The sequence below is a fragment of the Oncorhynchus gorbuscha genome, linkage group LG04 (assembly GCF_021184085.1).
Source record: "Oncorhynchus gorbuscha isolate QuinsamMale2020 ecotype Even-year linkage group LG04, OgorEven_v1.0, whole genome shotgun sequence".
Lineage (NCBI taxonomy): Eukaryota > Metazoa > Chordata > Actinopteri > Salmoniformes > Salmonidae > Oncorhynchus > Oncorhynchus gorbuscha.
In genome coordinates, this window is record NC_060176.1 from 51,265,959 (window position 1) to 51,293,739 (window position 27,781).

The window sequence follows — 27,781 nt, forward strand, 5'->3', positions numbered from 1 at the left end:
AGGAGGAAATAGCCATATCACAACCTATGTGTTGTGATAATTGCATTGTTTGCTCTGTAACCTGTTTGTTCATATGGGGCGGCAGTGTAGCCTAGTGGTTAGAGCGTTGGACTAGTAACCGGAAGGTTGCGAGTTCAAACCCCCGAGCTGACAAGGTACAAATCTGTCGTTCTGCCCCTGAACAGGCAGTTAACCCACTGTTCCCAGGCCGTCATTGAAAATAAGAATATGTTCTTAACTGACTTGCCTGGTTAAATAAAGGTAAAATTAAATATGCCTTGACAACGGGATATATAGGCCTAAGGCTGAGACAATAAGACACAGTGGCAGATTAAATTCAACCACGGCTGAACCGGGAGGTAGACTTAAAGCTAGGGTTAAGGCTCTGGTTGACGCTAGGGTTAGGGTTGAACCTAGCCTCAAACACCACCACAACCTTAGCTTCATGTCTACTAGCAGTAGCAGGACAGAGATTTTGGTCGCGTGTGGTTTTGGTAGATGGCCATTTTCACCACTAGAGGGCCTCCTTTCTGCACACACTTCTAGTCTGGAATGAAAAATGGACAAATGCTTCAAAAGTCCTCTTATCACTGCTGATCTATTAATAACACACAGTCTAACACAAGCCTAAATCCTAACGTTATGGATGGACTGGGACATATTACATTGATGGACCCAAGGGCCCTACACAGGTGAAAGACTCTTCACTGCCCAGTAAACACACTGATGCCTCCTGGCTCGGATAAACGGACGGACGGACGGACAGACACCAATCAGAGAGACGGACAGACACACACACAGAGAGAGAACGTACTTTAGAAAAGGCAAGAATAGTGGAGTTCATTGTTTATTCTTCACATATCAACCTTTCTCAAGAATAACCAGATTTGATGGCTATAGTTGGCTAAAACAGACACAACAGACACAAAATGACACCCAGGCTACTGATTGCTTGTTGGAAAAGTTAGAGAAAAGGTTTTAGATCCACTTTAGGCTATAAGCGTTGATACTTGGTATTTAACATCTTTAAATGTTCTAATAAACAACTATTAGCAAAGCTGGCTAAAACCTAATCTCAGAACTATGCTGAGACCTCTTTTTCCAAAGGAAATATATTATCTCACTCCCAACATAATTACATTACTCTTTTCCAGGCTCCGCACCACCTCTGTCCTTTGATATTTCCCTTCATAAAGAGAGAGAGGTAAGGAGAAATTATTTGATTTATTTCTGCATTGTTTTCATGGTGCATGTGCAGAAGTGAAACGTGTGGCTGGTTAGAAAACACTTATAATAATAATAATAATAATAATATATGCCATTTAGCAGATGCTTTTATCCAAAGCGACTTACAGTCATGTGTGCATACATTCTACGTATGGGTGTGTTTCTGCTCTAGCCTGGCGTTACAAGCGCCATGCTCTACCAACTGAGCTACAGGCTTCCATGTGAAAAACACACAATCACCAGGCTAGAGCAGAAACACAGGCACCATGCTAGAGCAGAAACACACAGGCACCAGGTTAGAGCAGAAACACACAGGCACCAGGTTAGAGCAGAAACACACAGGCAGCAGGTTAGAGCAGAAACACACAGGCACCAGGCTAGTAAAGTCTATCAGTTTTAATGACAGACAAATAGGGTTATTTCTGAGGTCAGGGCTTTGCATAATTTCCCATTGGTTTAATCACTTTTATTTTCCAGGCTGATTGCCAAGACAAAACAAAGAGGAGATGTACCCACCCAGCCACAACACACCCAGAGGAGAGAGAGAGTGAGAGTGAATGGGAGAGGCAGGGAAGAGAAGGGCAAATTGGCAATTTTGTAAATTAGGTTGTTCTTCATTTTACAATAGACTCAAATTAAATAGGTGGTTAGGTTATACTTTTATTAAAGAAAAGAATGAACCAGGAATATGATATTACAATGGCAATATCATGGTTAAAACTCTGTTTTTCATCCCACCACAAAACCTCAGGAGAATGAATTTACTAAAGTTGTTTGAACTTCAAGTATTGACCAGCTAAGGACAATGGGCCAAATCCTAACTGTGACTTTCTGAACTTGGATAAAAGTGACAATAGTGTTATTACAATTCCAAACATGAGTTTAATCTGAGAAAGTTGGTTACAGTAGTTTACAGCTATACAATCGCTTCTGCAGTCTTATCAAGACACACAGTACCAGTCCTTCCTAATACTGTCTCCCTTTCTCCTATACATGTATCTCAACATTTCTTCTCTTTCTTACACAAACCAAAACAACGAATAAAGTTGTAACTAATTCCATAGCGCTTAAAGGGAATGTATCCATGAAGTGAACAATATTCATTGCTTAAAGGGAATATTCACTACATGGATACATTCCCTTTAAGCACTGAACAGTCCCTGTTAATCCTGTCAACAAAGGAAGTAAACAACAGCAAAGGCAAAGCACAGGAAACAACATGGAACATTCAGGTGAATAGAGCCACTATTACAGTGGCTGATCCTGGATGTCACCAGAGTCATATAAATATATGGCTCTGGGTGTCAGTGGGAGACAAATGACATACTTCAAACATGCAGTAATGACATACTTCTGACATCTGCAGGCAGAGATGGCGTACAGTATGTTAGCGGAGTTCTCCATCATTGTCTAATGCAAGGCATGTTCCCAAATGGATGGACCTGCTCACAACAGACAAGGCGATGGTGATGTAGGCACAGCATAACTAATATAGACAAAATCATGATCAACAAAACACATCTTTACAAAAACAACTCCACAACATGGGGCGAATTAGAGATCAAGCGAGAAAATATGCAACGTCTTTTGAGTCAGAATCCATTACAACTTTTTTTGTTTGTGTTTGAGATCAGACTTGATGGATTTGATATCAAAAGTAAAATACCTCACAATATACTGTCTGCCCTACAAAGGCAAAACGCAACAACTATGAATTTTGATCCGAATATATCAGAAATTGCTGTCTTTTACATAAAAAGATTTGAAGTCAGATTTTGCAGTAAAAAACAAACAAACATACTGCGTTTTGTAGGGCAGTACGTACAGACGAACGTAGTGCTTTTTGATACTGCTGAACAATAACCTAAAACACGTATGCCTTATCAATGAAGCCCAACTGTAGAATTAATAACTCACTTCAGTCTTCGCTAAAGAAAGAAAACACACGAGGAGAGTTGAACCGCATTCATCTAAGCAGCACCGTTATAAAGAAACAATACCGAATTAAATGCATTGGATTAGTATTTAAATGTATTTACAATGATACAACGTTACGATCACAAGGACTCGATCTGTTCATGAAGAGGCAGGACTATAGCTAATTAAACGAGCTAACTTCTACGGCGATATGATAGCATACATACTGTACATATATACTTAAAGTCTATTTACAGAGCTACCTTAACAACAGTTGTAAAGATGATCTATTTGTTAAAGGGAAAACTTAGACATCTCCCTCAGTAAAATAAGTGACATTCTAACAAATAAAATCATCTGCATTGTATTAAACATTCCCCCATTCAATATGAGCACAAATGAACTGAAACTAGACAGCTGTACAGCACATGCCCTCATAAAGTAATACGAACATTTAATGATTATCTACATAGATACATCAGGTCTGGATGGAACCACCACAGACAGCTAGAAATACAGCTCTGCACTGGCAAAATCCTCGAGGAAAACCTGTTTCAGGCACTGTAGTCCCTTTATCGTGCACTGCTTTTCACCAGGGCCCATAGCGCTCTGGTCAAAAGTAGCCCACCATGTAGGGAATAGGGTGCCATTTGGGGCGAGCGTCGAGTCTCAGCACAGAAACGGTCGAGTCAGTCCTCAGGTGAGGAAAGAGCATTATTCGGATCATTTAGGACTGTGCAACAGCAACTTACAGTAGCTATGACGTTTCAAAACTCAAGTAGACCAGTGTCAGTGCCTGCCTGTCAGTAATGACCTCATTGACACCAGAATCTCTCAAAATGATGCATCAATTCAACCTGTACTGTTCATTACAAACATGTAGATTAAGTGACCCATACATTTTATTCCCCATTATACCACAGAGCTAAAGAATAACTGCCTTGTATATTTAGCATAGACTTTGCCCTTATCTATGAATAAATTCCAGCAAACCTACCCTATTAGTGTTTATGCAGCAACCTTGTTTACACGACCACTGCCCATGAACACAACCTATTTCTGAAACCTGAGAGCATCTACAGTACATGTTCCTGTGGGAGGAGTTTTGCATTTGGATATTACCCGAGCACAGGAAAGAAAACATGGTCACATGTTCCCGTGTTTAATACATACTACAATGCAGGTCGGAATTAATTGGGGCCTCAGTCATTTCAATCCTTTAGAATTAGAAAAGGTTTCCCCCATCTTACAGCAGGTCAGTAGAAAGGCAGTACCTCTCTCTCAGAGCGTTTTAAACCAACTGGCCTTCTCATTTCCTGCCTCTTGCCTTTCAATGTTTAAAGGCTTCTCATTTGGTAGCAGTCCTCAGCATTCCGCTCTAAACCACTAAAACCTTTCCATTTCGCCGTGCACTTCTCCCTCATTTCATGAAACCATATCTATTTTACAGACATCATCATCTCTAAATAGTCCACAATTCTGCCATATTTTTCTTCATTGATAGTTTCCATTCAGGGCACTTTTAATTACACTTGCAAGGCATAAAACTGTCTAAACCAATCAAATGCATCATTTAAAGGATAACCTCGGGTATTTGTAGCCTGATCCCAGATCTGTTTGTGCCCTCGCCAACTCCGTTGCTTGTCAATGAGTAAGAAAGAGTTGGCATGCTAGTACAAACAGACTGGCACTCAGGCTAGGGCATTTACAGAACCAGGTTTAGTATAATACAGCACCCCTCCAATCCACCAGGCTGGTCGGGGGTGAGAGGTCGAGGGCTAGAGGTGAGGGGTTAGGCAGGGGTAGAGCTCTTGTCGTTGCCCAGGCTGGGTCTGGGGTCTGCTCTGAGGGGTTTGTGCTGAGGGCTGCTCCTCAGGTTGTCATCCATCTGCAGGAGAACAAACACAGTCAGTAACCATACATTGAGATTGTGTCACTGACCTACACACAATAATACCCCATAATGTAAAAAACCTTAATAAAAAATGAAAAGCTGAGATGTCTTGAGTCAATAAGTATTCAACCCCTTTGTTATGGGAAGCCTAAATATGTTCAGGAGTAAAACTGTGCTAACAAATCACATACATTTTTTGGAAAGACTACCCCAATTATCTATAAGGTCCCTCAGTTGAGTACTGAATTTCAACAACAGATTCAACCACACCAAGGTTTCTCAAGGGCACCAACTGGTAGATGTGTAAAAATACAAACGCAAACCCCAAATATCCCTTTGAGCATGGTGAGCAATATTTGAGCAATATCCCTTTGAGCATATTAACAACGCTTCGGATGGTGTATCAATACAGCCAAATACTACAAAGATACTGGCTCCTTCCTAACTCAGTTGTTGGAGAGGAAGGAAACTGCTCAGGGATTTCACCATGAGGAAAATGGGGATTTTAAAACAGTTACCGAGTTTAATGGTTGTGATATGAGAACTGAGGATGGATCAACAACATTTTAGTTACTCACCAAAAAAAAAAAAAAAAGTGCCTTGTTGCAAACAGGAAGTACTAACCTAAATGACAGAGTGGAAAGAAGGAAGCCTGCACAGAATAAAAATATTCCAAAACATACTTCCTGTTTGCAACAAGGCACTTTTTTTTTTTATTCTTAAAATTTTGTAACCAATTTCGTTGTATCCAATTGTTTAGTAGCTACTATCTTGTCTCATCGCTACAACTCCCATACGGGCTCGGGAGAGACGAAGGTTGAAGGTCATGCGTCCTCAGATACACAACCCAACCAAGCCGCACCTGCTTCTTAACACAGCGCGCATCCAACCCGGAAACCAGCCTCCCGGTCGCGGCCGGTTACGGCAGAGCCTGGTCGCGAACCCAGGGTCTCTGGTGGCAGAGCTGGCGCTGCAGTGCAGTGCCCTTAACCACTGCGCCACCCGGGAGGCCCACTTTTTTAAAAATTGAACCTTTATTTAACTAGGCAAGTCAGTTAAGAACAAATTCTTATTTACAACGACGGCCTAGGAACAGTGGGTTAACTAACTGCCTTGCTCAGGGGCAGAACGATGGTTACTGTCAGCTCAGGGATTCGATCTAGCAACATACTAAAGAATTTTAAAAAGCGTAATGGGCAAATATCGTACAATCCAGATGTGCAAAGCTCTTAGAGACTTACCCAGAAAGACTCACAGCTGTAATCGCTGCCAAAGGTGTATCTCACATGTATTGTCTCAGGGGGGTGAATACTTATCTAATCAATGAATTAGTGTTTTATTTTTCTTTAAAATGTTACCATTTTTCCTATACTTTGACATTAGAGTATTTTGTGTAGATCGTTGACCAAAAATGACAATTCAACTCTTTTTCATCCAACTTTTTAACACAACAAAATGAGGAAAATAACAAGAGGTGTGAATACTTTCCGAAGGCACTGTATAACACAGTTACTAACCACAATATAAACACACACACAAACAGAAGAAGTGAACTAATCTTGATATACGTACAACAACAAAAGTGTCTAACTAAATGCTCACAATATACTCCAATGACTAACACAACACACGCAAATACACACGGAGACGAGAGCAGCAGGACCTTCTCTATGAGGTTGGACTCTTTGTTTACAAGCTGAGTGAGTTTCTGCAGGTTGGCATCCACCGTCTCCTGAACCGGCTGGGGAGACCCTGGAGAGAGAGGGTGGGTGGAGCAGGAACAAGGGGAGAGAGAGAGCCCATTATACTAAGAAAGCCCAGATACAGAGAGCAGAGAGAGATATGCCAGAACGCAGCAGAAGTTCTCCATCACAGCCCAGACAAAATAAGCAATAAACCGTGTTCATTCGCCGACGCACCGACACAGGCACATACACAGACTGTTAGGTATTGCTCCTGCTGCAAATGACAACTTGGCAAAAGTTGTACGTCCTGTGTTTAGAAAAGGCTTTGCAGGACCTGAAGTTCACCAGATTTTCACTGACACGTTCTATTAAAAAAACACCGCAGAATCTTTGTAACCCTTACCCAATACCCTGGACCTGAAGCAATCATCAATGTATAAACACACACACACACACGGCATAGAGCGCTGGTCTCACCGGGATGACTGCTGAAGTGAGCGTTGAGTATGTGGTCACAGAAGCGCTGGAGATTGTCCAGCTGTCTGAGGTGGCTCTGCAGAGGGCTGCTGGGTAGGCTGGCCTTGTGGAGGGGAGCTACAAAGCCAAACACAAACGCATCCAGACTGCATGGCCTGGGCCACAGAGAAAGACAGCTACATTAATACACCACACAGAATATAAATCACACCCAGCCTAATCTAGCATCTGACCAAATTACACAGGAACTCACGTGTTCCCAAAGAAGTAGTAGGCCATCCCCAATCTGTGGGAAAGCAGATTCAGACACTCCTTAGCTTCACTGTAAATCTGACGAGAGAGGGGACGGGGAATGCAGGGTCGGGATATCATTTGGTATCAAGTAGTCCACACAGTGTATGTTCCTGTCCTACCTTTCCCTCCATGGTGTGTAGAGGGGATCTGTCCTACCTTTCCCTCCACCTCAGTGATAGTGTGTAGAGGGAATATGTCCTACCTTTCCCTCCATCTCAGTGATAGTGTGTATAGGGGATCTGTCCTACCTTTCCCTCCACCTCAGTGATAGTGTGTAGAGGGATCTGTCCTACCTTTCCCTCCACCTCAGTGAGTGTGTAGAGGGAATCTGTCCTACCTTTCCCTCCACCTCAGTGAGTGTGTGTGTAGAGGGATCTGTCCTACCATTCCCTCCACCTCAGTGATGGTGTGTAGAGGAGATCTGTCCTACCTTTCCCTCCACCTCAGTGATGGTGTGTAGAGGGATCTGTCCTACCATTCCCTCCACCTCAGTGATGGTGTGTAGAGGAGATCTGTCCTACCTTTCCCTCCATCTCAGTGATGGTGTGTAGAGGGGATCTGTCTTACCTTTCCCTCCACCTCAGTGATGGTGTGTAGAGGGGATCTGTTCTACCTTTCCCTCCACCTCAGTGATGGTGTGTAGAGGGATCTGTCCTACCTTTCCCTCCACCTCAGTGATGGTGTGTAGAGGGGATCTGTCCTACCTTTCCCTCCACCTCAGTGATAGTGTGTAGAGGAGACTCTCCCTTGGTCAGCAGGATCCGGGACAGGGCTGTGTTGGCATGGCGACCAGGGACCAGGAAGTTGAGGGGAAAGGGAGAGCGGGAGGCGAACCACGGCCGAGTCAGGTTAGCATAGTTCTCAGCATCCACCCAGAATGTGTGTAACTACAGGACAACACACACACACACAGAATACATATTTAGAATACAGTACACAATACAGGGCACATAACACTCAGTACACAAACAAAAAACTGCTGGACTTTCAAAATGTGTCTAAGTGCAAAACAACATACACACCCACAACAATCAGCACACAACACAACTACACACACGGGTTGTTCCTACCAGGGCTGGTCGTAGTTTCTCCTCCAGTAGAGCAATGTAGGCCATGGTGTCTGCTCCCTGCCTCGCCGACAACTCATAGTCTGCATTAAACCTCTGCTAGGCAACACACAGGCTTTGTTGTTAGCACTGCACTGCTAATACAGCTCATAGACTGCATTAAACCTCTGCTAGACAACACACAGGCTTTGTTGTTAGCACTGCACTGCAAATACAGCTCATAGTCTGCATAAACCTCTGCTAGACAACACACAGGCTTTGTTGTTAGCACTGCACTGCAAATACAGCTCATAAAAAGGTCATTTATGGTGAAGGCAGAAAGGAGACTTTACCTGTTTTCTCAGGAAGTTGAGAATCTGAGCAGGTTCGGTTATTGTGGATCCCTGGTAGACCAACTCTGGAACTGTGCCTGTAGTGTTGGATAGAGGGGAAACAGTGGGCCAGTAGTGTTGGTTATAGGGGAGTTTGACAGTGTGTCTTTCATCCTGTGCTACTGCACAATCCATATGTCATGGACTACACAACTACAGTAGAGCAGGCATAGAGACAACACCTCAGACTGACAATGTGCTATATGTATAGTAAGCAGTCAATTTGATAGTCTTGCATCAGATAGTCATGTATCTATTCCTACCTACTGTAGTAGCCTAGTGATGTTTTTTTACATGGTGAAATGACATAATAGTTATCATGTTATTACTTGTATAAGAAGAACTGAATTCTGTTTCTTTGGACTTTAAACCAAGCAGCAGTACCTGTCAAAGTCTTCCACGTCCAGTCTATGGGAGTTACTGTGATCGTGGCTCCAGAGAACTTGGCATAGGCCTGAGAGAGAGCATAGATACATTAGTTGTTCAGAGGAATGACAAGAAATAAGAGTATTTGACAACTTTACTGAACAACACTTTATTATAAAGCCTACACAATAATAATAACCATGAGTAATGGTAGAAGACATGACAATCATTTGTCATGAACTGTCCCTTGCTCTAGCCAGGTAAGATCATATCAATGTTGTCAGAGTATTATGTAGGCTTTCCTATCAATGTTGTCAGAGAACTATGAAGTTTCATATCAATGTTGTCAGAGTATTATGTAGGCTTTCCTATCAATGTTGTCAGAGTACTATGTAGGCTTTCCTATCAATGTTGTCAGAGTACTATGTAGGCTTTCCTATCAATGTTGTCAGAGTACTATGTAGGCTTTCCTATCAATGTTGTTTGAGTACTATGTAGGCTTTCCTATCAATGTTGTCAGAGTACTATGTAGGCTTTCCTATCAATGTTGTCAGAGTACTATGTAGGCTTTCCTATCAATGTTGTCAGAGTACTATGTAGGCTTTCCTATCAATGTTGTCAGAGTACTATGTAGGCTTTCCTATCAATGTTGTCAGAGTACTATGTAGGCTTTCCTATCAATGTTGTCAGAGTACTATGTAGGCTTTCCTATCAATGTTGTCAGAGTACTATGTAGGCTTTCTTATCAATGTTGTCAGAGTACTATGTAGGCTTTCCTATCAATGTTGTCAGAGTACTATGTAGGCTTTCTTATCAATGTTGTCAGAGTACTATGTAGGCTTTCCTATCAATGTTGTCAGAGTACTATGTAGGCTTTCATATCATTGTTGTCAGAGTACTATGTAGGCTTTCATATCATTGTTGTCAGAGTACTATGTAGACTTTCATATCATTGTTGTCAGAGTACTATGTAGGCTTTCATATCAATGTTGTCAAAGTAGTACGTGTTCTGGGGTATGGCATGTTAAGCTCTGTAAGATATGAGGGCTGTGACGATACCAGAATCACAATATTCTTTCCATGGCAAAAATTAAACCACGAAGCAGACCAAACTCGTTGGTCCTTTAAAAAACTGTATGTAAAATAGTGTGTGCTATAGCTTAGAAAATAAATACATTTGACTCTGGGTGACAACTTAAACAGGTTTGTTTGCAGAATTAGTGCAGTTTTCCCCCAAAAGTTAAAGTAACACTTTATTTGGATAGTCTATAATAGAGCATCTACAGATGGACTATCAGTAACATTTCAACTAACTATCTACTCTAACCTTAACCCTTATTATAAACCATACCCTAACCCTAACCTCAGCAAGCAGTTTCTTATCAACAGATAGTCAGTTGCTTATCAAAAAAATGTTTGTTGATAGTCCATCTGTCGATGCTCCATCCAAATAAAGTGTGTCTGAAGCATCGCGTTTTGTTTCCACCGCACTAAGGAGTATGGCTATACTGGTATCGTCACGGCCCTACAAGATATCACTAGGTATCATTTGGCATTGGCTCCAGTTCTAAAAGCAGACTATCAGCATGGTGGGTAAGCACCAAGAACAACAATACAGATATGACAGTCCTAGTGGACAAGTGACAGTGATAACACACATGGCAACGTGGGGCCATATCTATTGACTTAAAAAAGAGACCACATTTAACAATCTGAGTTCTTTGTAATCTCATAGTCAATAGATATGGCTAGGCAAAGAGTAGCCCAGAAAGGTCGCTATGAGGAAAAGTGTAGTCCAGAGGACATGCAGGAAACATGTAGGCTTATAGTAATCATGCCAAATTGTTTTGTTGACACTGTCAGCCAGCAAATTATCTGGCAGCTGTACACCTTTTTCAACAGGAACGGTGTCACCTTGTTATGGGAGCTTGTGCAAATTCGTCGCATTGTTCATACAGTATCTGCAACTAGCCTATAGGGAACGGGATCATGCAAGTGTCCTAGCAACATGGGGATATGTTCAAATTAACTACTGGGATACATAACTACACAGTTAAGCATAAGAAGACAGGAGAATGGTCGTACCGAGGACAGTAGTAGTAAATCAAGATAGAGCTGACCTTGAACTTGAAGAAATGTTAGCAATGAGAATGGCATCTGACAGCTATTAGCTACTGTAGCTAGTTAGCTACAGACAGTTAGACAAATTCTGAACAGTGCACGTTGTTAGTTGGTTCAAGTTTTCATTGAAAAGCCTCTAAAAGGCTAGATGATTAGAAAAAACAAAATACCAAATATCGATTCTACCACTAATACTTAGCTAACTTTCCAGTTTGTTAATGTTAGCTAGCTAGCTAAAATAGCTCAGTCTTGTTGATGGTTTTGCATCATCAGAGGTGAAGATTGTCAGATAAAACAATGAGAAATGTAGCCATGCAGTACAACATTTGTGACACAAAGATCATATCATAATTTCTTATTTTATGAACGCATTTACCAGCACTATGAGAGACTCTGTGTGGACGGAAGGCAAACCCCAATCACCTCCCCAGCATCTCAGCTCCATGGTGGCCGCCATGTTTGTTTGCTGCCGTGATCAGGAAGTGGGTGATGTCAAAAAAAGTATATTCAAATAGTATATTTCAACGACAAACAGGACTGATGGTTTACTCCTCCTGGGTTGCTGGCCATTAGCTGCTGGCTTACTCCTCCTGAGGTCCAAACACATTAGCTCACTTACATCACACAATAATTTTTTTTAAACAGTGCATCATATAACATTATTACACCACTGCATATCTACAATACAAAATGTATAATACCACTATGCAACAATTTTAAAATGTGTGTGTGTGTGTGTGTGTGTGTGTGTGTGTGTGTGTGTGTGTGTGTGTGTGTGTGTGTGTGTGTGTGTGTGTGTGTGCGTGTGCGTGCGTGCGTGCGTGCGTGCGTGTGTGCGTGCGTGTGTGTGTGTGTGTGCCTCTTCACAGTCCGCATTGTTCTGTTTTTTAAATATGATTTTACTGCTTGCATTAGTTACTTGATGTGGAATAGAGTTCCATATAGTCATGACTCTTGTGTAGTACTGTGCGCTTCCAGGAGTCTGTTCTGGACTTAGGGGTGGTGAATAGACCCCTTGTGACATATCTTGTGGGATCAATACCTCTCACAAAGACAAGTAGTAATGCATTCAATCCCTCCTCTACTTTGAACCAGGAGAGATTGACAGGGATGTAATTGATGTCAGCTCTCCATGTACATTTAACTGTAATATTCCCATGTCCCTCTTTGTGACACTTGACCATATGACTGGGTCAAGGTGCAACAAAACTAGGGCCTGTAGGACTTGTTCTGTTGATAGCAATGTCAAGAAAGCAGAGCAGTGCTTTATTACAGACAGACCTCTCCCCACCTCAGCTAACGTTGCATCATTATGTTTTGATCATGACCGTTTACAATCCAGGCTTACACCAAGCAGTTTAGTCTCCTCAACTTACCAAATGATTCATTACACAATTTAGTTGAGGTTTAGGGTTTTATTGAATGGTTTGTCACCAATTACAATGCTTTAAGTTTTTCACTTATTTAATACTAGTTTATTTCCCCCAAAAGTTTACTAAGGTTTGGCTTATTGGTCAGCTGTTTGGGCCAGTAAAGGGTGCTTTGCTATTCTTGGGTAGCGGAATCAATCAATCAAATCTATTTATAAAGCCTTTTTTAGATCAGCAGATGTCACAAAGTGCTATACAGAAACCCAGCCTAAAACCCCAAACAGCAAGCAATGCAGATGTAGAAGTGCGGTGGCTAGGAAAAACTCCCTAGAAAGTCAGGAACCTAGGAAGAAACCTAGAGAGGAACCAGGCTCTGAGGGGTGGCCAGTCCTCTTCTGGCTGTGCCGGGTGGAGATTATAATAGTACATGGTCATTAAGGCCTGTTTGTTCTTCAAGATGTTCAAACATTCATAGATGACCACCAGGGTCAAAATGACATTTGCTTCCCTCCAGGGGGACACACTTTCCTGCAGGCTTAGATTGAAGAGATGAAAAAAAAATAGGAGTGGCAATATAGTCTGCAATAATCCTCAGTAATGTTCTATCAAAATTGTCAGACCCAGGTGGCTTGTCATTGTTGTTAGATAACAATACTTTTTTCACCTCTTCCACGCCCACTTTACGGATGTGTGTCCTTCAATTACATTGCAACCTGCAGGGCCCGTATTCATTAACTGCAGCTCTATGACCATAAAACCTATGATTATGAGGGGGTGACTCCATTACTAGGAAGTTACATAGCAGAACAATTATGGCAGTCAGACTTGACTGGTCTAACTCTACATGTCCATGCATATGGCAATGGACTCTCCATGTCTTAAAATAGTCATTCTTTTAAAGGTGGTTTTCTACTACAGTATATAGGTCTCCTGGGCCCTATATCTTTACAAGATAGTAAATATCATAAGTGCTATGTTCAGAAGAAAGATTGTGAAGTATTTATGACATGGTCATGCATTGTGTAATTTTCATTAAGTCTTATTCCTTCCAGCTGGTTTTATCTGTATTTTTCCCTTTGTGTCATAGGCAAAGGCTCCAATATGGCGTCCATACAGCACCTGATGGGAATAGGGTGGGCCAGTGCCCACAGCCAGAATAGGTATTTGGGTGAACTGAACTACGGACACTTGAACTATAGGAAATTGTGTGATTATCTGATAGATTTAATTTATCTCTCTTAAAAGACTTCCTGGTCAAAGAAAGGTAAAATAAAATGAGAAAATAGAAAAACAGACAGACCGACACACAGAGCGTGGTAAATTCATCTGGGAATGGTCTGTTTTTCTGAAGCCTCTAAGATGTAGAAATATCTTGCGGTTACCAAAACGAGCCCAGAGATGAGGACCAGACTCTCAACTTGAAACTCCTCCAGAGTGAAAACCTGTCTCAAAGTCCAAGGTCTGGACATCTCCCTCCTGGACCAAACACACACACACCAACTCTTTAAAAACACAGTCCCTACAGGAACACTGAGACGTTACCCTCCCTTTTCAAAACCCCTCTGCAGCTACAGGAATGCAGGAACACACCCCTCTACTTTAAAGTCTGGCCCCTTTAAAAAAGCCAGTCTGTAGCCACAGGAGAATCTCACCACTGCTACTGGGACTCTGCTTTCAACATCTATCTGTCAGTTTGTCAGTCTGTCTATCAATCAGTCAGCACCAGGGGTATTCTAAATAGATAGCTTCTATATTGATCCCTGTCTGTAGGACCAGGTGTACTGTGTACTAGTCGTGACGGGGACCCAGCCTGGGCTCTCAGGACTGGTTTGTGCTGAAGGCTGAAGACTAGGAAGTGTGAGAATGGGGGTGTGGATCAGAAAAGTGGTCCTCTCTCTGCTGATGCTACAACTGGCCACGACTGTCACAGCACAAGGCATTGGTGAGTACCTCAACCTATCACCTATCAATACCCCTCTCTGACTTATCAAAATGCTCCTAAAATAGTAAACCAGTAACCTTTATTTGTTGTAGTACCTTATCAATATACTCAATCTGTACCTTCTTAATCTACTGAGTCTGTCATTTCTTAATCTATAACTTCTAAATCTATTCAATCTACACTAAATCTGAATATCTAACTTTGCTTCTCTGAATCTGTCATTTCTCCATTACTCATTAAATCATGCATTTTGCAGTGATTTTCTGATGAATTATAATGATATATTTAGCAGCGCCTCAGTTAAAATGATCTGTAAATAGCCCACCCAACTACCTCATCCCCATATTGTTATTTATGTTTTGCTCCTTTGCACACCAGTATCTCTACTTGCACATTCATCTTCTGCACATCTATCACTCCAGTGTTTAATTGCTAAATTGTAATTATTTCACCACCAAGGCCTATTTATTGCCTTTACCTCCCTTATCTTACTTAATTTGCACACTCTGTATATAGACATTTCTATTGTGTTATTGACTGTATGTTTGTTTATTGAATGTGTAACTCTGTGTTGTTTGTGTTGCATTGCTTTGCTTTATCTTGGCCAGGTCGCAGTTGTAAATGAGAACTTGTTCTCAACTGGCCTACCTAGTTAAATAAAGGTGAAATAAAAAAAATAAAAAAATGGACTTTAATGGGTTTGGGTTTAATGCATTGTGTTGTGGAAAAGGTCACATACTTACACATCTATCGATAGGGTGACCTAAATAGAATGACACTGATTGGCTTTAGGAAAGTGTGCAATAACTTAATTTCTCTGGAGTCCAAACGCATCAATTTTTCCATACAAACACACATCTCTTAGTATTATTCCAGAATTTGGGTCATGGTTGTAGAAGCAGTGGATTTGTTCCAGTGGAAAGAGTTTACTGCTGGCCCTTTGGTCAATCTGCCACGCCATAAAACAGTGGTAACACACACACACACACACACACACACACACACACACACACGCACGCACGCACGCACGCACGCACGCACACGCACGCACGCACGCACGCACGCACGCACGCACGCACACGCACGCACGCACGCACGCACACACACACACACACACACACACACACACACACACACACACACACACACACACACACAACCACTTCATAAAGCCCTGACACTCAGCACGAGCAGCTCTACAGCTCATCAGTAATTGCCACAAGCATGACGTCACACACTTAATAAACTCACTAATAACAGTCACACATGCATGACTTCTGAATAAACGTTGTCTCTGTGTTGTTTGTGTGTGTCCTGTGTTAGTGTACGACCTGCTGGTGTCTCCAGACTGCCTGCCTGACCTGACGCAGGGAGGGCTGAAGAATAAAGGTCTGGATGAGGCCTTCCTCCTCTCCTCCTTCAGGCTCCATAGCAAGTCCCCCTCTCATCTCTACAGCATCATCAACCCCAGGGACAACAGCAAGTACCTGGAGTTCACCCTGCAGGCCAAACTCAACAAGGGTAAACACTGCCGTGCTGTCTGTCTCAATTTACAAATGGGATCATACATCTAAATCAAATCTTCCTCCTTCTCTCCCTCCCTCTTCGATGATCATTTCTAAGCAACTAACTGACCTTTCCCTCAGTGACGATCCGTTACCAGAAGACTGATGGTAGGGCTGGCACCACCAGTTTTAGCCACCCCTCTCTGGCGGACGGCAAGGAGCATCATGTGATGATCCATGCCAGCGGTCTGCAGAGAGGACCAGGTCGTATGGCGGTCTATGTAGACTGTAGACTGGCTCACACTGTGGACGAGCTGCCTGCTGCCTTCGGGTCGCTGACACCTGGACACAACAAGGTGGCGCTTAGGACCCTGCAGCCCACCGGGCAGGTAGGACACAAGACTAGCATAGGCACAGATGAGTACGATGTCTTTTGTGTGTTGTCACTCACCAACCACTTGTCCACCTGTCTCTGTCAGGATGAGTTGACGGACCTGAAACTGGTGATAGAGGACACGTTAGATAACGTCGCTACGCTCCAGGACTGCGGCGTACAGCAGAGCGAGTCTCTGGGTACAATTCAGCTACTGGGTAAGAACGCACGCCTGTTATAAGCTGCCTGAAACATGACTTGACCGCTCCTGACGTCACATTGTGGGTCTCTGCCATACTGTACATTTGACCCGCTTGAGACCCGCATTTTGACACAAGTTATCATAAACCATCAAGTCATGTAGTCCGTATGATGGAACATAGAAATACACTACATTTCCCACAGGCCTCCAGGCAGGTGGACAGGATCCATCTCAGATGTTAGAGCTCCACAAGATGATGTCAGAGATGAAGGACCTGCTCCTCCAGCAGGTACATCACCTGCCTCACAGTAGACATGCTGTTGTACCCTCACCTTTCAAGGCACTGCCATTTGTCGTTTTCTCTGTGTCTACAGTAAACTGGTATTTTCTTTCCCCCGTAAAAGATTAAGGAGACCACATTCCTCAGAAACACCATCTCAGAGTGTCTGGCATGTGGTAAGCTGTCCTCTTAGATCTATTACTACTAATACAGTGCTACTGTTACTGCTTAGGACTAATGCTTTCTGATGATAATGAATGACTTGCTCTTATTTTAGCTGGCAACTGAAACCGGATCAATAAGATACTGATGAGACTGATACTGATTGAGGATACTCAGGTTGTGTGTGATGTTATATTATACATGCGTGTGTCTCTGTCTGTAGGTCTGGGTGACAACATGGCGTCAGGCCCAGGTACAGGTCCACGGTCAGGCCCGTCCAAGTGTAGTCCAGGTATGTGTTTCAATCAGGACATGTGTATCCCGGCCGAGGGAGGACGCTTCACCTGCGCCCCCTGCCCCGACGGATACACTGGAGACGGAGTTCACTGTGATGACGTGAACGAGGTAGGGGGGGTGCGTGTGTTACCGGGTCAGTTTAACCTTTAACCCCTACTTCCCCAGCGTATGGTGTGAGCGCTAACGTGTGTGTGTTGCAGTGCCAGTTTAACCCCTGCTTCCCCGGCGTGAGGTGTGTGAACACAGCTCCTGGGTTCCGCTGTGAGAGATGCCCTCTGGGATACACTGGTCTTGAGATCAACGGAGTGGGAGTGTCCTACGCACAGTCACACAAACAGGTAACGTATAGTCACTCAAACAGGTAAAAAACAGTTAGACAAACAGGTAACGTATAGTCCCTCAAACAGGTAACGTATAGTCCTCAAACAGGTAACGTAACTCAAACAGGTAACGTATAGTCCCTCAAACAGGTAACGTATAGTCCCTCAAACAGGTAACGTATAGTCCCTCAAACAGGTAACGTATAGTCCCTCAAACAGGTAACGTATAGTCCCTCAAACAGGTAACGTATAGTCCCTCAAACAGGTAACGTACAGTCACTCAAACAGGTACCACACAGTCACACAAACAGGTACCACACAGTCACACAAATTGATACCACAAAGTCACACAAACAGATACCACACAGTCACACAAACAGGTACCACACAGTCACACAAATTGATATCACACAGTCACACAAACAGGTACCACACAGTCACACAAATTGATACCACACAGTCACACAAACAGGTACCACACAGTCAGACAAACAGGTACCACACAGTCACACAGGCTGGTACCACACAGTCACACAAATTGATACCACACAGTCACACAAACAGGTACCACACAGTCAGACAAACAGGTACCACACAGTCACACAGGCTGGTACCACACAGTCACACACAAACAGGTATCACACGTGCAATTTGCTGATGAACAGTAATAGGCACATGGTATAGAGTGTGTTATACTTAAGAGAGCTGCTGTTTTTTAAACATTTTTTAACCTTTTTAACTAGGCAAGTCAGTTAAGAACAAATTCTTATTTTCAATGACGACCTAGAAACGGTGGATTAACTGCCTTGTTCAGGGGCAGAACGACAGACTTTTACCTTGTCAGCTCAGGGATTCAATCTTGCAACCTTTTGGTTACAAGTCCAATGCTCTAACCACTAAGCTACCTGCCACCCCACTAGGCTGTCTGCTGCATTGTTACAGTCAATGGTGTAGTGGAGGGATTATGCAGGTATACACCATAGACCCACTTTTTCTGTGGCCATTGCATATATTCACTTCTTAATACACACAATGAGTATCAAAGTAGTGTGGTGGAGATATAGCCTGTATCAATTAATAAGGCGGATGAAACAGATTCAAAGAATGCCTAGCTTAATATGTTGACCAACTATTATTTCTTCTCATTTTAAGTACAGAAATGTGCGTATGGCTAAAAACCGTTCTATAATGCGCACCACACATGCGAGCGGTATCATGGGCAGAGATTGAAATATCCGTTAGTAATTTAGAATGCAACAACTATCATGGGTTGCTAATATGACTACAATAATGCCTTTGCCTGCAAGACAATGAAAGAAAGTTAATTTGAAAACTAATAGAACAGGAGAGCGCATATGAGGAAGTCTTCATAAAATAATTACCTCCACGTTTATATGGTGGGATTTTGGCTATAGGCTTCTTTGAAGCAACGCAAAACAAGCCTAATAATATGAAGTAAAACATATATAGTGATGCTAATGATGGGCCTAATTGTCTTCTGGTGGATGGAAAGGCGTTCTCAAAAACCTTCTCAATGAAATGTTAACTAGCTACAATGTAGCCCATGCCTACCTGGCAGAATGATATCATGACTATTTACATCAATCCAGTGGCCATTTGTTTTGCCAACTTGTGCTCTACAGAAACACTGCTAACCAAACAACAGTACTATACACTCAAAACATTTAAATTTCTTAGATTTTTCCCAGACCTCAAAAGTGGTCTCCTGACGTGGTTTAAACATTGCAGTGGACTTAGAACATCAAATGTTGTTGATCCCCCCCCCCCCCCCCCCCCCAAATGTAATAGACGTTGAGAGACCTCTCTAGGTTTCTTCCTAGGTTTTGGCCTTTCTAGGGAGTTTTTCCTAGCCACCGTGCTTCTACACCTGCATTGCTTGCTGTTTGGGGTTTTAGGCTGGGTTTCTGTACTTTGAGATATCAGCTGATGTACGAAGGGCTATACAAATAAATTTGATTTGAGAGCGAAACCTGTGAATTTCTGACTCAGTTGACAGCCTCATTTATCAGCCTACTTGCACAGTACAGCTTGGGTTGGCCTGACTGTGAAAGACCAATATGGGATTTATCATTTTACGTCATTCAGAGTGTATGTCACTGTTTGTCACAGAATTTTTTCACACAGAGTGCCTTTCCTTCATCGGGTGGGCCCTTTGGTCATTTTTTACCCACTTCTCCAAGCACCACAACACCACTGGTTATCGTGTGTGTGTGTGTGTGTATTCCTCTCCATGTGTGTCGGTAGGTGTGTGATGACATAGATGAATGCCAGGGTCCTCCAGACAACGGAGGCTGCACCGCCAACTCTCACTGCCACAACACCAGGGTAAGAGTCACAGCAGCTTGAATATTCCCATTCAAGCCTGTTGATAATAGGCCTGAGATGAAGCCTGGACCTGTATTTGTTGTCTCTCCCAGGGTTCATTCCGTTGTGGGGAGTGTAAGAGTGGCTTCTCTGGGGACCAGGTGAGCGGCTGCAGTGGTGGGAGGCTCTGTGGGAATGGCCAGCCCAACCCCTGTGACAGCAATGCACAGTGTGTAGTTGAGAGAGACGGGAGTGTTAGCTGCGAGGTGAGAACACACACACACACGTGACACTAATGCGCAGTCAATCCAAGATCAAATCCAAAACCTTCCCTCTTCCGTCCGTCAGTGTGACATAGGGTGGGCAGGTAATGGCTATGTGTGTGGGAAGGACACAGACATCGATGCTTACCCAGACGACAAGCTAAGGTGCAGGGACAACAACTGTAAGAAGGTAAAATCCAGCTCCATCTACTTCTTTACCTCTCCCTCCCTCTTACCCTCTCTCTCTCCCCCATAGTAAGGCAGCCTCCATGTTTGTTTCCAGGACAACTGTATGTTTGTTCCTAACTCTGGCCAAGAGGACGCAGACAGGGACGGGCTCGGGGACGCCTGTGATGATGACGCTGATAGCGACGGCATCGTTAACATAGAGGTACAAGCACACAACTGTTACACGCCTTTTCGGGTATAGTGCATTCACAATCAAGTAGGATACACCTTTAACATGTGCAGTAACTCTGTCTGTGTAACTCAGGATAACTGTTGGCTGCATCCTAACGTGAACCAGAAGAACAGCGATAAGGATCTCCATGGCGACGCGTGTGACAACTGCTTGACGACGGAGAACCCTGATCAACGAGACACGGACAAGGACGGGCTAGGCGATGACTGTGACGATGACATGGATGGAGACGGTGTGTGTGTGTGTGTGTGTGTGTGTGTGTGTGTGTGTGTGTGTGTGTGTGTGTGTGTGTGTGCTTTGACGTGCCTTCCCCAGGCTTTTGTCATTAGAGAGTTGTAGACGGAAGGAAATTCTACCACAGCTAGTGATTTATTTTAAGGTAGTGACCGTAGCAGTACTCTTTCACACCGAGATGTCTTTATCCATGACGTTTTCCCCAAAACCACAATTAGTCTGAGGTCAGTCTAGCTGTCTGGTTGAAAACAGTCTCCTGTCTCCAGCGGTTCCAGACATTTTCACTGTCTTCAACAGAGCAGAGCCATATCTGTTGAATCCATTCACATCCTCTCAGTCTGTTTCAGTCTGTCTTCCATCAAAGTCTGCTACCTATTAGCTCATCTGTTTACAGGGGAAACAGGAGCTGGGGGTAGGGTTCCGCCTCATAAAGTTCGAAACACTAGTAAAAACGTTGATTTAAATGAGTTCCCATTTCTCAATATAATTGATCCATTTGGAATTGTGCTCTTTAGCTACTAGATTACCTTTCTTTTAACGCTCATTTGTTCCATTGGCAGATGCAGTGAAACTGTGCCCTGGTTTAATGTGTGTGTGTGTGTTTGTGTTTGTGTGTGTGCGTGTGTGCGTGCGTTTGATGTTTCCTGCCTGTGCACTGGGGCAGGTCTCCAACCTCTTGATCGTTTGGTCATGTCTACCCCTCTAACACTTGGTCATGTCTGTCTCTGCTAAAAAAAAAAAAATCCATTATAAACCCTGCCAGCAGCCAGTGGAAACTATTCAACTCTGCCCTGAACAAACACTGTCATCTGGGGCCTGAGGACACTAAACACTCAGACTAGAAAAATAACTGTGTCTGTGTTTTTATCTGCATTTGTGTTTTTGTGGTCAGGCCTGAAGAACATTCTGGATAACTGCCAGCGTGTGGCCAACCTAGACCAGAGGGACAGAGACAACGATGGGGTGGGAGACGCCTGTGACAGCTGTCCTGACATGGTCAACCCCAACCAGGTAACCGTAAAACAACAACAACTCAACCACAACAGAACCATAGCACAACTACAACGCAACCACAACACTGCACAACACAACCACAACACAACCATGGCACCACAACCTACAGGTAAAATATCCTACCAAATATCAAACCTTTACCCCAACCCCAGAATGAAACCCACTGTTAATGTAGCCAGTATCAGGGTAGTGCAGCCTCATGACATTATTGAATAATAATTATGTTTTTTCTCCCACAGTCAGATGTTGATGATGATCTTGTAGGAGACACATGTGACACCAACATAGACAGGTAGATCCTTCTATAAACATATCCACACCTTTAGAAGTGAATCTTACTGATAGTGAGTGTACTGGGTTGACTTTGACTCTCCTCTCTATCAGTGATGGGGACGGTCACCAGAACACTAAGGACAACTGTCCTACAGTCATCAACTCCTCCCAGCTGGACACAGATAAGGACGGACAGGGAGACGAGTGTGACGATGACGATGACAACGACGGTATCCTGGACCAAGCAGACAACTGCAGACTGGTGGTCAACCCTGACCAGACAGATGAGGACAGTCAGTCACAACACTGATCCTCTTCCTTCCCGTTGTATTATAGCAATGCTCTCTCTAGTCTAGTTGTTCTTCAGTGTGTGTGTGTGTGTGTGTGTGTCTGTGTCTGTGTGTGTGTCACAAAGACCTAGCTGGCTCAATGATGCATTGAGGTACAGTACACTAATCCGGCGTATGTGTGTGTGTGTGTGTGTGTGTGTGTGTGTGTGTGTGTGTGTGTGTGTGTGTGTTCCAGATGACGGCGTGGGTGATGCGTGTGCAGGGGACTTTGACCAGGACAAGGTGATTGACAGGATAGACAACTGTCCAGAGAATGCTGAGGTCACCCTGACAGACTTCAGAGCCTATCAGACGGTAGTACTGGACCCTGAGGGTGACGCCCAGATTGATCCCAACTGGGTGGTTCTCAACCAGGTGACCTTATTATTAAACATGCTAACATTTGAGTCATCTAGCAGATATTGAGTAACAATAACAGTTGTAGGGTCAAAGAGCATGAAGTACACCATTCGATCCTCGATTGAGTTATTTTATTAAGTTTGATCTATGCTGTGTACAGTAGGTAGTGGAGTACTCTCTAGTATGTCATCTGTAGTATCATAACTTTCTCTCTCCTTCTCTCCCCAGGGTATGGAGATAGTCCAGACTATGAACTCTGACCCTGGCCTCGCTGTAGGTAAGACAACTCTCAGTTCCCATTTGACAGGCGGATGTCCACCCTCTCTGCCACTCACTCTGTATGTGTAGGCCCCACATTGTTCAGTGTGTGTGTGTGTGACAAAGGAGCTGTTCGTGGACTACAGGAATAGGCGGGCTGAACAGTCACCGTTGACATCGATGGGGCTGTAGTGGAGCGGGTCGAGAGCTTCAAGTTCCTTGGTGTCCACATCACCAACAAACTATCATGGTCCAAACACACCAAGACAGTCGTGACGAGGGCCCGACAACACCGTTTCCCCCTCAGGAGACTGAAAAGATTTGGCATGGGTCCCCAGATCCTCAAAAAGTTATACAAGACCATGGTGCTTGCCTACGGAGCTGTGAGGGGAACGGCACCTCAGTACCTCCAGGCTCTGATCAGGCCCTACACCCAAACAAGGGCACTGCGTTCATCCACCTCTGGCCTGCTCGCCTCCCTACCACTGAGGAAGTACAGCTCCCGCTCAGCCCAGTCAAAACTGTTCGCTGCTCTGGCCCCCCCAATGGTGGAACAAACTCCCTCACGACGCCAAGACAGCGGAGTCAATCACCACCTTCCGGAGACACCTGAAACCCCACCTCTTTAAGGAATACCTAGGATAGGATAAGTAATCCCTCTCACCCCCCCCCCTTTAAGATTTAGATGCACTATTGTAAAGTGGCTGTTCCACTGGATGTCATAGGGTGAATGCACCAATTTGTAAGTCGCTCTGGATAAGAGCGTCTGCTAAATGACTTAAATGTAAATGTTATACAGCTGCACCATCGAGAGCATCCTGACCGGTTGCATCATCGCCTGATATGGCAACCGCTCAGGCGTAAGACGCCGCAGAGGGTAGTGCGTACGGCTCAGTACGTCACTGGGGCCAAGCTTCCTGCCATCCAGGACCTCTATACCAGGCAGAGCCAGAGAAAAGCCCCCAAAATTGCCTGAGACCCCAGTCACCTGCTCTGGCAAGCGCTACCGGAGCGCCAAGTCTAGGACCAAAAGGTTCCTTAACAGCTTCTACCCCCAGCCATAAGACTGCTGAACAATTAATCAAATGTCCACCCGTACTATTTACATTGACCCCCCACTTTGTTTTTACACTGCTGTTACTCGCTGTGTATTATCTATGCATAGTCACTTCACCCCTACCAACATGTACAAATTACATCAACTAACCTGTACCCCCGCACGTTGACTCGATACCAGTAACCCCTGTATAAAGCCTTAATATTGTTATTTTATTGTGTTACTTTTTATAATTTTTTACTTTAGTTTATTTTAGTAAATATTTTCTTAACTCTTCTTGAACTGCACTGCTGGTTTAAGGGCTTGTAAGTCAGCATTTCATGGTAAGGTCTACACTGCTGGTTAAGGGCTTGTAAGTCAGCATTTCATGGTAAAGTCTACACTGCTGGTTTAGGGCTTGTAAGTCAGCATTTCATGGTAAAGTCTACACTGCTGGTTTAGGGCTTGTAAGTCAAGCATTTCATGGTAAGGTCTACTTTTGTTGTATGTGGCGCATGTGACAAATGCAGTTTGATTTGATGTAATAAGCCTGTGTTGTGTGTATGTGTGTGCGTGTCTGTGTGTAGGCTACACAGCGTTCAGTGGGGTGGACTTTGAGGGCACGTTCCACGTGAACACAGTGACTGATGATGACTATGCAGGCTTCATCTTCGGCTACCAGGACTCCTCCTCCTTCTACGTGGTCATGTGGAAACAGACTGAGCAGACGTACTGGCAGGCTGTACCCTTCAGAGCTGTGGCTGAGCCTGGCATACAGCTCAAGGTAACAAATACAAATACATACGTAGAATGTATGCACACATGACTGTAAGTCGCTTTGGATAAAAGCGTCTGCTAAATGGCATATATTATTATTATTATTATAAATGGTCACATACACCAGATAGGTGGTTTTACAGGGTCAGCCATGGTAGTACAGTGCCCCTGGAGCAAATTAAGGTTCAGTGCCTTGCCCAAGGACACATCGACACATTTTTCACTTTGTCGACTCAGGTATTCGAACCAGCAACCTTTCGGTTACTGGCCCAATGCTATAATGGCTAATGTACCTGGTGTCCTATAGGCCTATACTGTCATCATAAATAAGAATTTGTTCTTAACTGACTTGCCTAGTTAAATGAAAGTTTAATCAATCTCAAAAAGCTTCTGACCCTTCTTTCTTACCATGTCCTACCTCTCCCTCCCTCCTCCAGGCAGTGAAGTCTAAGACAGGTCCAGGGGAGTACCTGAGGAACTCCCTGTGGCATACAGGAGACACCAAGGACCAGGTACGTCTGCTGTGGAAGGACAAGAGGAACGTGGGTTGGAAGGACAAGGTGTCCTACCGCTGGTATCTACAGCACAGACCACAGGTTGGATACATCAGGTGAGAGACACACAACCACACACTACAGTCTGGAAAACTTGACCCTAGGCAACACAGTGACTAGGCAACACAGTGACTAGGGTCTGGTTTAAATTATGGACTCTTTTGTCATACAGGAACTACGTCAGGCAAAAAATCTTTGCAGTGGTTTTAGTTGAGGTAGCCACTTGTGAAATGCACTCATTAAAAAACCCTCCGTGATCTCTATCTTGCTAGTTACTATTTTGTATTTGATTAAAGCAGATTAAGTAGTGATGTAGCCATGTAGTGAGGTAGTTCCTCTATGCCTAGAGTCCATAATTGAAACCAGACCTTAGTCACTGTGTTGGCTAGGGTCGGGTTTGGAGACGACACACCCACTAACACACACCCACTAACACACACCCACACAAACACTCTGAACCATGTGTGTTTTCTGTTCAGGGCGCGTTTCTATGAGGGTCCCAACCTGGTAGCAGATTCTGGGGTGAAGATAGACAACAGTATGCGAGGAGGAAGACTGGGAGTCTTCTGTTTCTCCCAGGAAAACATCATCTGGTCCAACCTCAAGTACCGCTGCAATGGTGAGTGACAACCCACTCAGCCAACTAACAGAGACTAGCGCTGGTCACAGCACTCTGATAGGACAAAAGCTGTCTAAGTATTGTCATTGCTACAGGATGTTTAAGTCAACACCTCTCTGTTCTGTTTGTCCCTCTACAGACACCATCCCTGAAGATTACCAGGAGTACAGTGCCCGGAACACTGAATAAACACACCGAGCGTGGAAGAGGAGAGAATGAACAGAGAAGAGATATTGGGAGGGGTGTTAGAGGACAGAAAAATGAGGATGGGACAGAGAAGAGAGGGGGAGAAAGAGAGGAAGAGGGAAAAGGAGGAGAGAGGAGATGCATTTCGGGGCGGGCATTATGAGAGGAGCAAGGCTTTTAAAGGGGCTTTCCACAAGCAATCATCCCTTTTATAAAAGCATTATTATTACTGCTAGACTTTTGCCTGGTATGAAGACTAGAGGACTGACGTCTACTCATCAGGGCAACAGACTTCCAGACATGACTTGTTAATGCTGTGTCTACACACGCTATACTGTACTGTACATGTGGAAATGGTTCAACTAAAAGACTGATGTAGATTGTAGTGAACCTGTATATGTCTACTATCTGAGGTGAGGGTTATTGTATCTAGGGGTTCAAACTGTAGTTAGGGTCTCTCCTATTTCTGCCATTGGAGGAACACAAAGACAAGGGAAATAGATGAAGGAGCTGGTATTGACTGCTCTTACATTAAAACAACCGATGTCCATCATACGTTACATTCAATAGATGTCATTATTTGTTCAGTTAATCTATGAATAAATATTCTGATCATTTGGTAAAACACCCTCTCTGAGTCTTTTGTTTGGTGTTACTAAATGGAACATATTGCTAGTTGTTGTTGTATCTACCCCAAGCCACTGTATTTCAAGCTGAGACTATCAATGATCACTTTACACAAACACACAAGATGAAATGAAAAGGTGTTCGTTTTATTTTTGTGTTTAGGACTAAATCAAATTGTGTACAGAGAATTAGTGCGAGCAGTGTTTGGAAACATGCACGCGCACGCACGCACGCACACACACACACACACACACACACACACACACACACACACACACACACACACACACACACACACACACACACACACACACACACACACACACACACACACACACACACACACACACACACACACACACACCACACACACACTCAATTTTCTTCACGGAGCAAAACTCACTAACGCAAGTGCTCCTGTGCAAATAAAATGAGACAAACACACTCACATTCCACTCACACTCCTGTGCACACACCTAGTGGTCATCTTAACAATGGAGAACATAAAATGGACCACAACATGTCATGTATGACAGCGCACAGCCCAATCAGAAGGTTTGGTTTTGATCCCTAATGAGTTAACATGAGGTTGACCAGTTGGTGTAGAGCTGAGCTGCAGTAGAGCACCACATCCT

At 43.7% G+C, this 27,781-nt stretch overlaps 2 protein-coding genes across 2 annotated transcripts; one reads left to right on the forward strand and one right to left on the reverse strand.

The window, feature by feature from the left end:
• Positions 1-1,867: 1,867 nt before the first annotated feature.
• mtx3 (metaxin 3) lies at positions 1,868-11,939 on the reverse strand. The gene is made up of 9 exons (XM_046347135.1): positions 11,796-11,939; positions 9,317-9,386; positions 8,894-8,970; positions 8,565-8,657; positions 8,199-8,381; positions 7,454-7,530; positions 7,201-7,355; positions 6,702-6,790; positions 1,868-5,032 (listed from the first exon to the last, which is right to left on the reverse strand). Exons 1-9 carry the CDS (start codon positions 11,874-11,876, stop codon positions 4,937-4,939), a joined length of 921 nt encoding a protein of 306 aa, XP_046203091.1. The 5' UTR covers positions 11,877-11,939; the 3' UTR covers positions 1,868-4,936.
• A 2,407-nt stretch (positions 11,940-14,346) lies between these two features.
• On the forward strand, positions 14,347-27,144 carry thbs4a (thrombospondin 4a). The gene is made up of 22 exons (XM_046347136.1): positions 14,347-14,731; positions 16,055-16,252; positions 16,378-16,625; positions 16,716-16,827; positions 17,015-17,100; positions 17,216-17,267; positions 17,477-17,658; positions 17,751-17,888; positions 20,136-20,216; positions 20,309-20,461; positions 20,544-20,648; positions 20,742-20,849; positions 20,952-21,111; positions 22,006-22,124; positions 22,367-22,419; positions 22,512-22,693; positions 22,926-23,104; positions 23,318-23,366; positions 24,971-25,167; positions 25,598-25,770; positions 26,194-26,333; positions 26,473-27,144. Exons 1-22 carry the CDS (start codon positions 14,653-14,655, stop codon positions 26,520-26,522), a joined length of 2,844 nt encoding a protein of 947 aa, XP_046203092.1. The 5' UTR covers positions 14,347-14,652; the 3' UTR covers positions 26,523-27,144.
• Positions 27,145-27,781: the final 637 nt, after the last annotated feature.

Bases quoted from the DNA above. Each gene is read 5' to 3' on its own strand.
- mtx3 (XM_046347135.1), bottom strand. From the start codon at position 11,876: ATGGCGGCCACCATGGAGCTGAGATGCTGGGGAGGTGATTGGGGTTTG. The intron at 9,387-11,795 runs GTAAATGCGTTC...GCTCTCTCTCAG, and splicing joins CAGAGTCTCTCATAGTGCTG to GCCTATGCCAAGTTCTCTGG. The intron at 8,382-8,564 runs GTAGGAACAACC...GTTGTCCTGTAG, and splicing joins AGAAACTACGACCAGCCCTG to TTACACACATTCTGGGTGGA.
- thbs4a (XM_046347136.1), top strand. From the start codon at position 14,653: ATGGGGGTGTGGATCAGAAAAGTGGTCCTCTCTCTGCTGATGCTACAA. The intron at 22,420-22,511 runs GTAGATCCTTCT...CCTCTCTATCAG, and splicing joins TGTGACACCAACATAGACAG to TGATGGGGACGGTCACCAGA. The intron at 25,771-26,193 runs GTGAGAGACACA...TTTTCTGTTCAG, and splicing joins CCACAGGTTGGATACATCAG to GGCGCGTTTCTATGAGGGTC.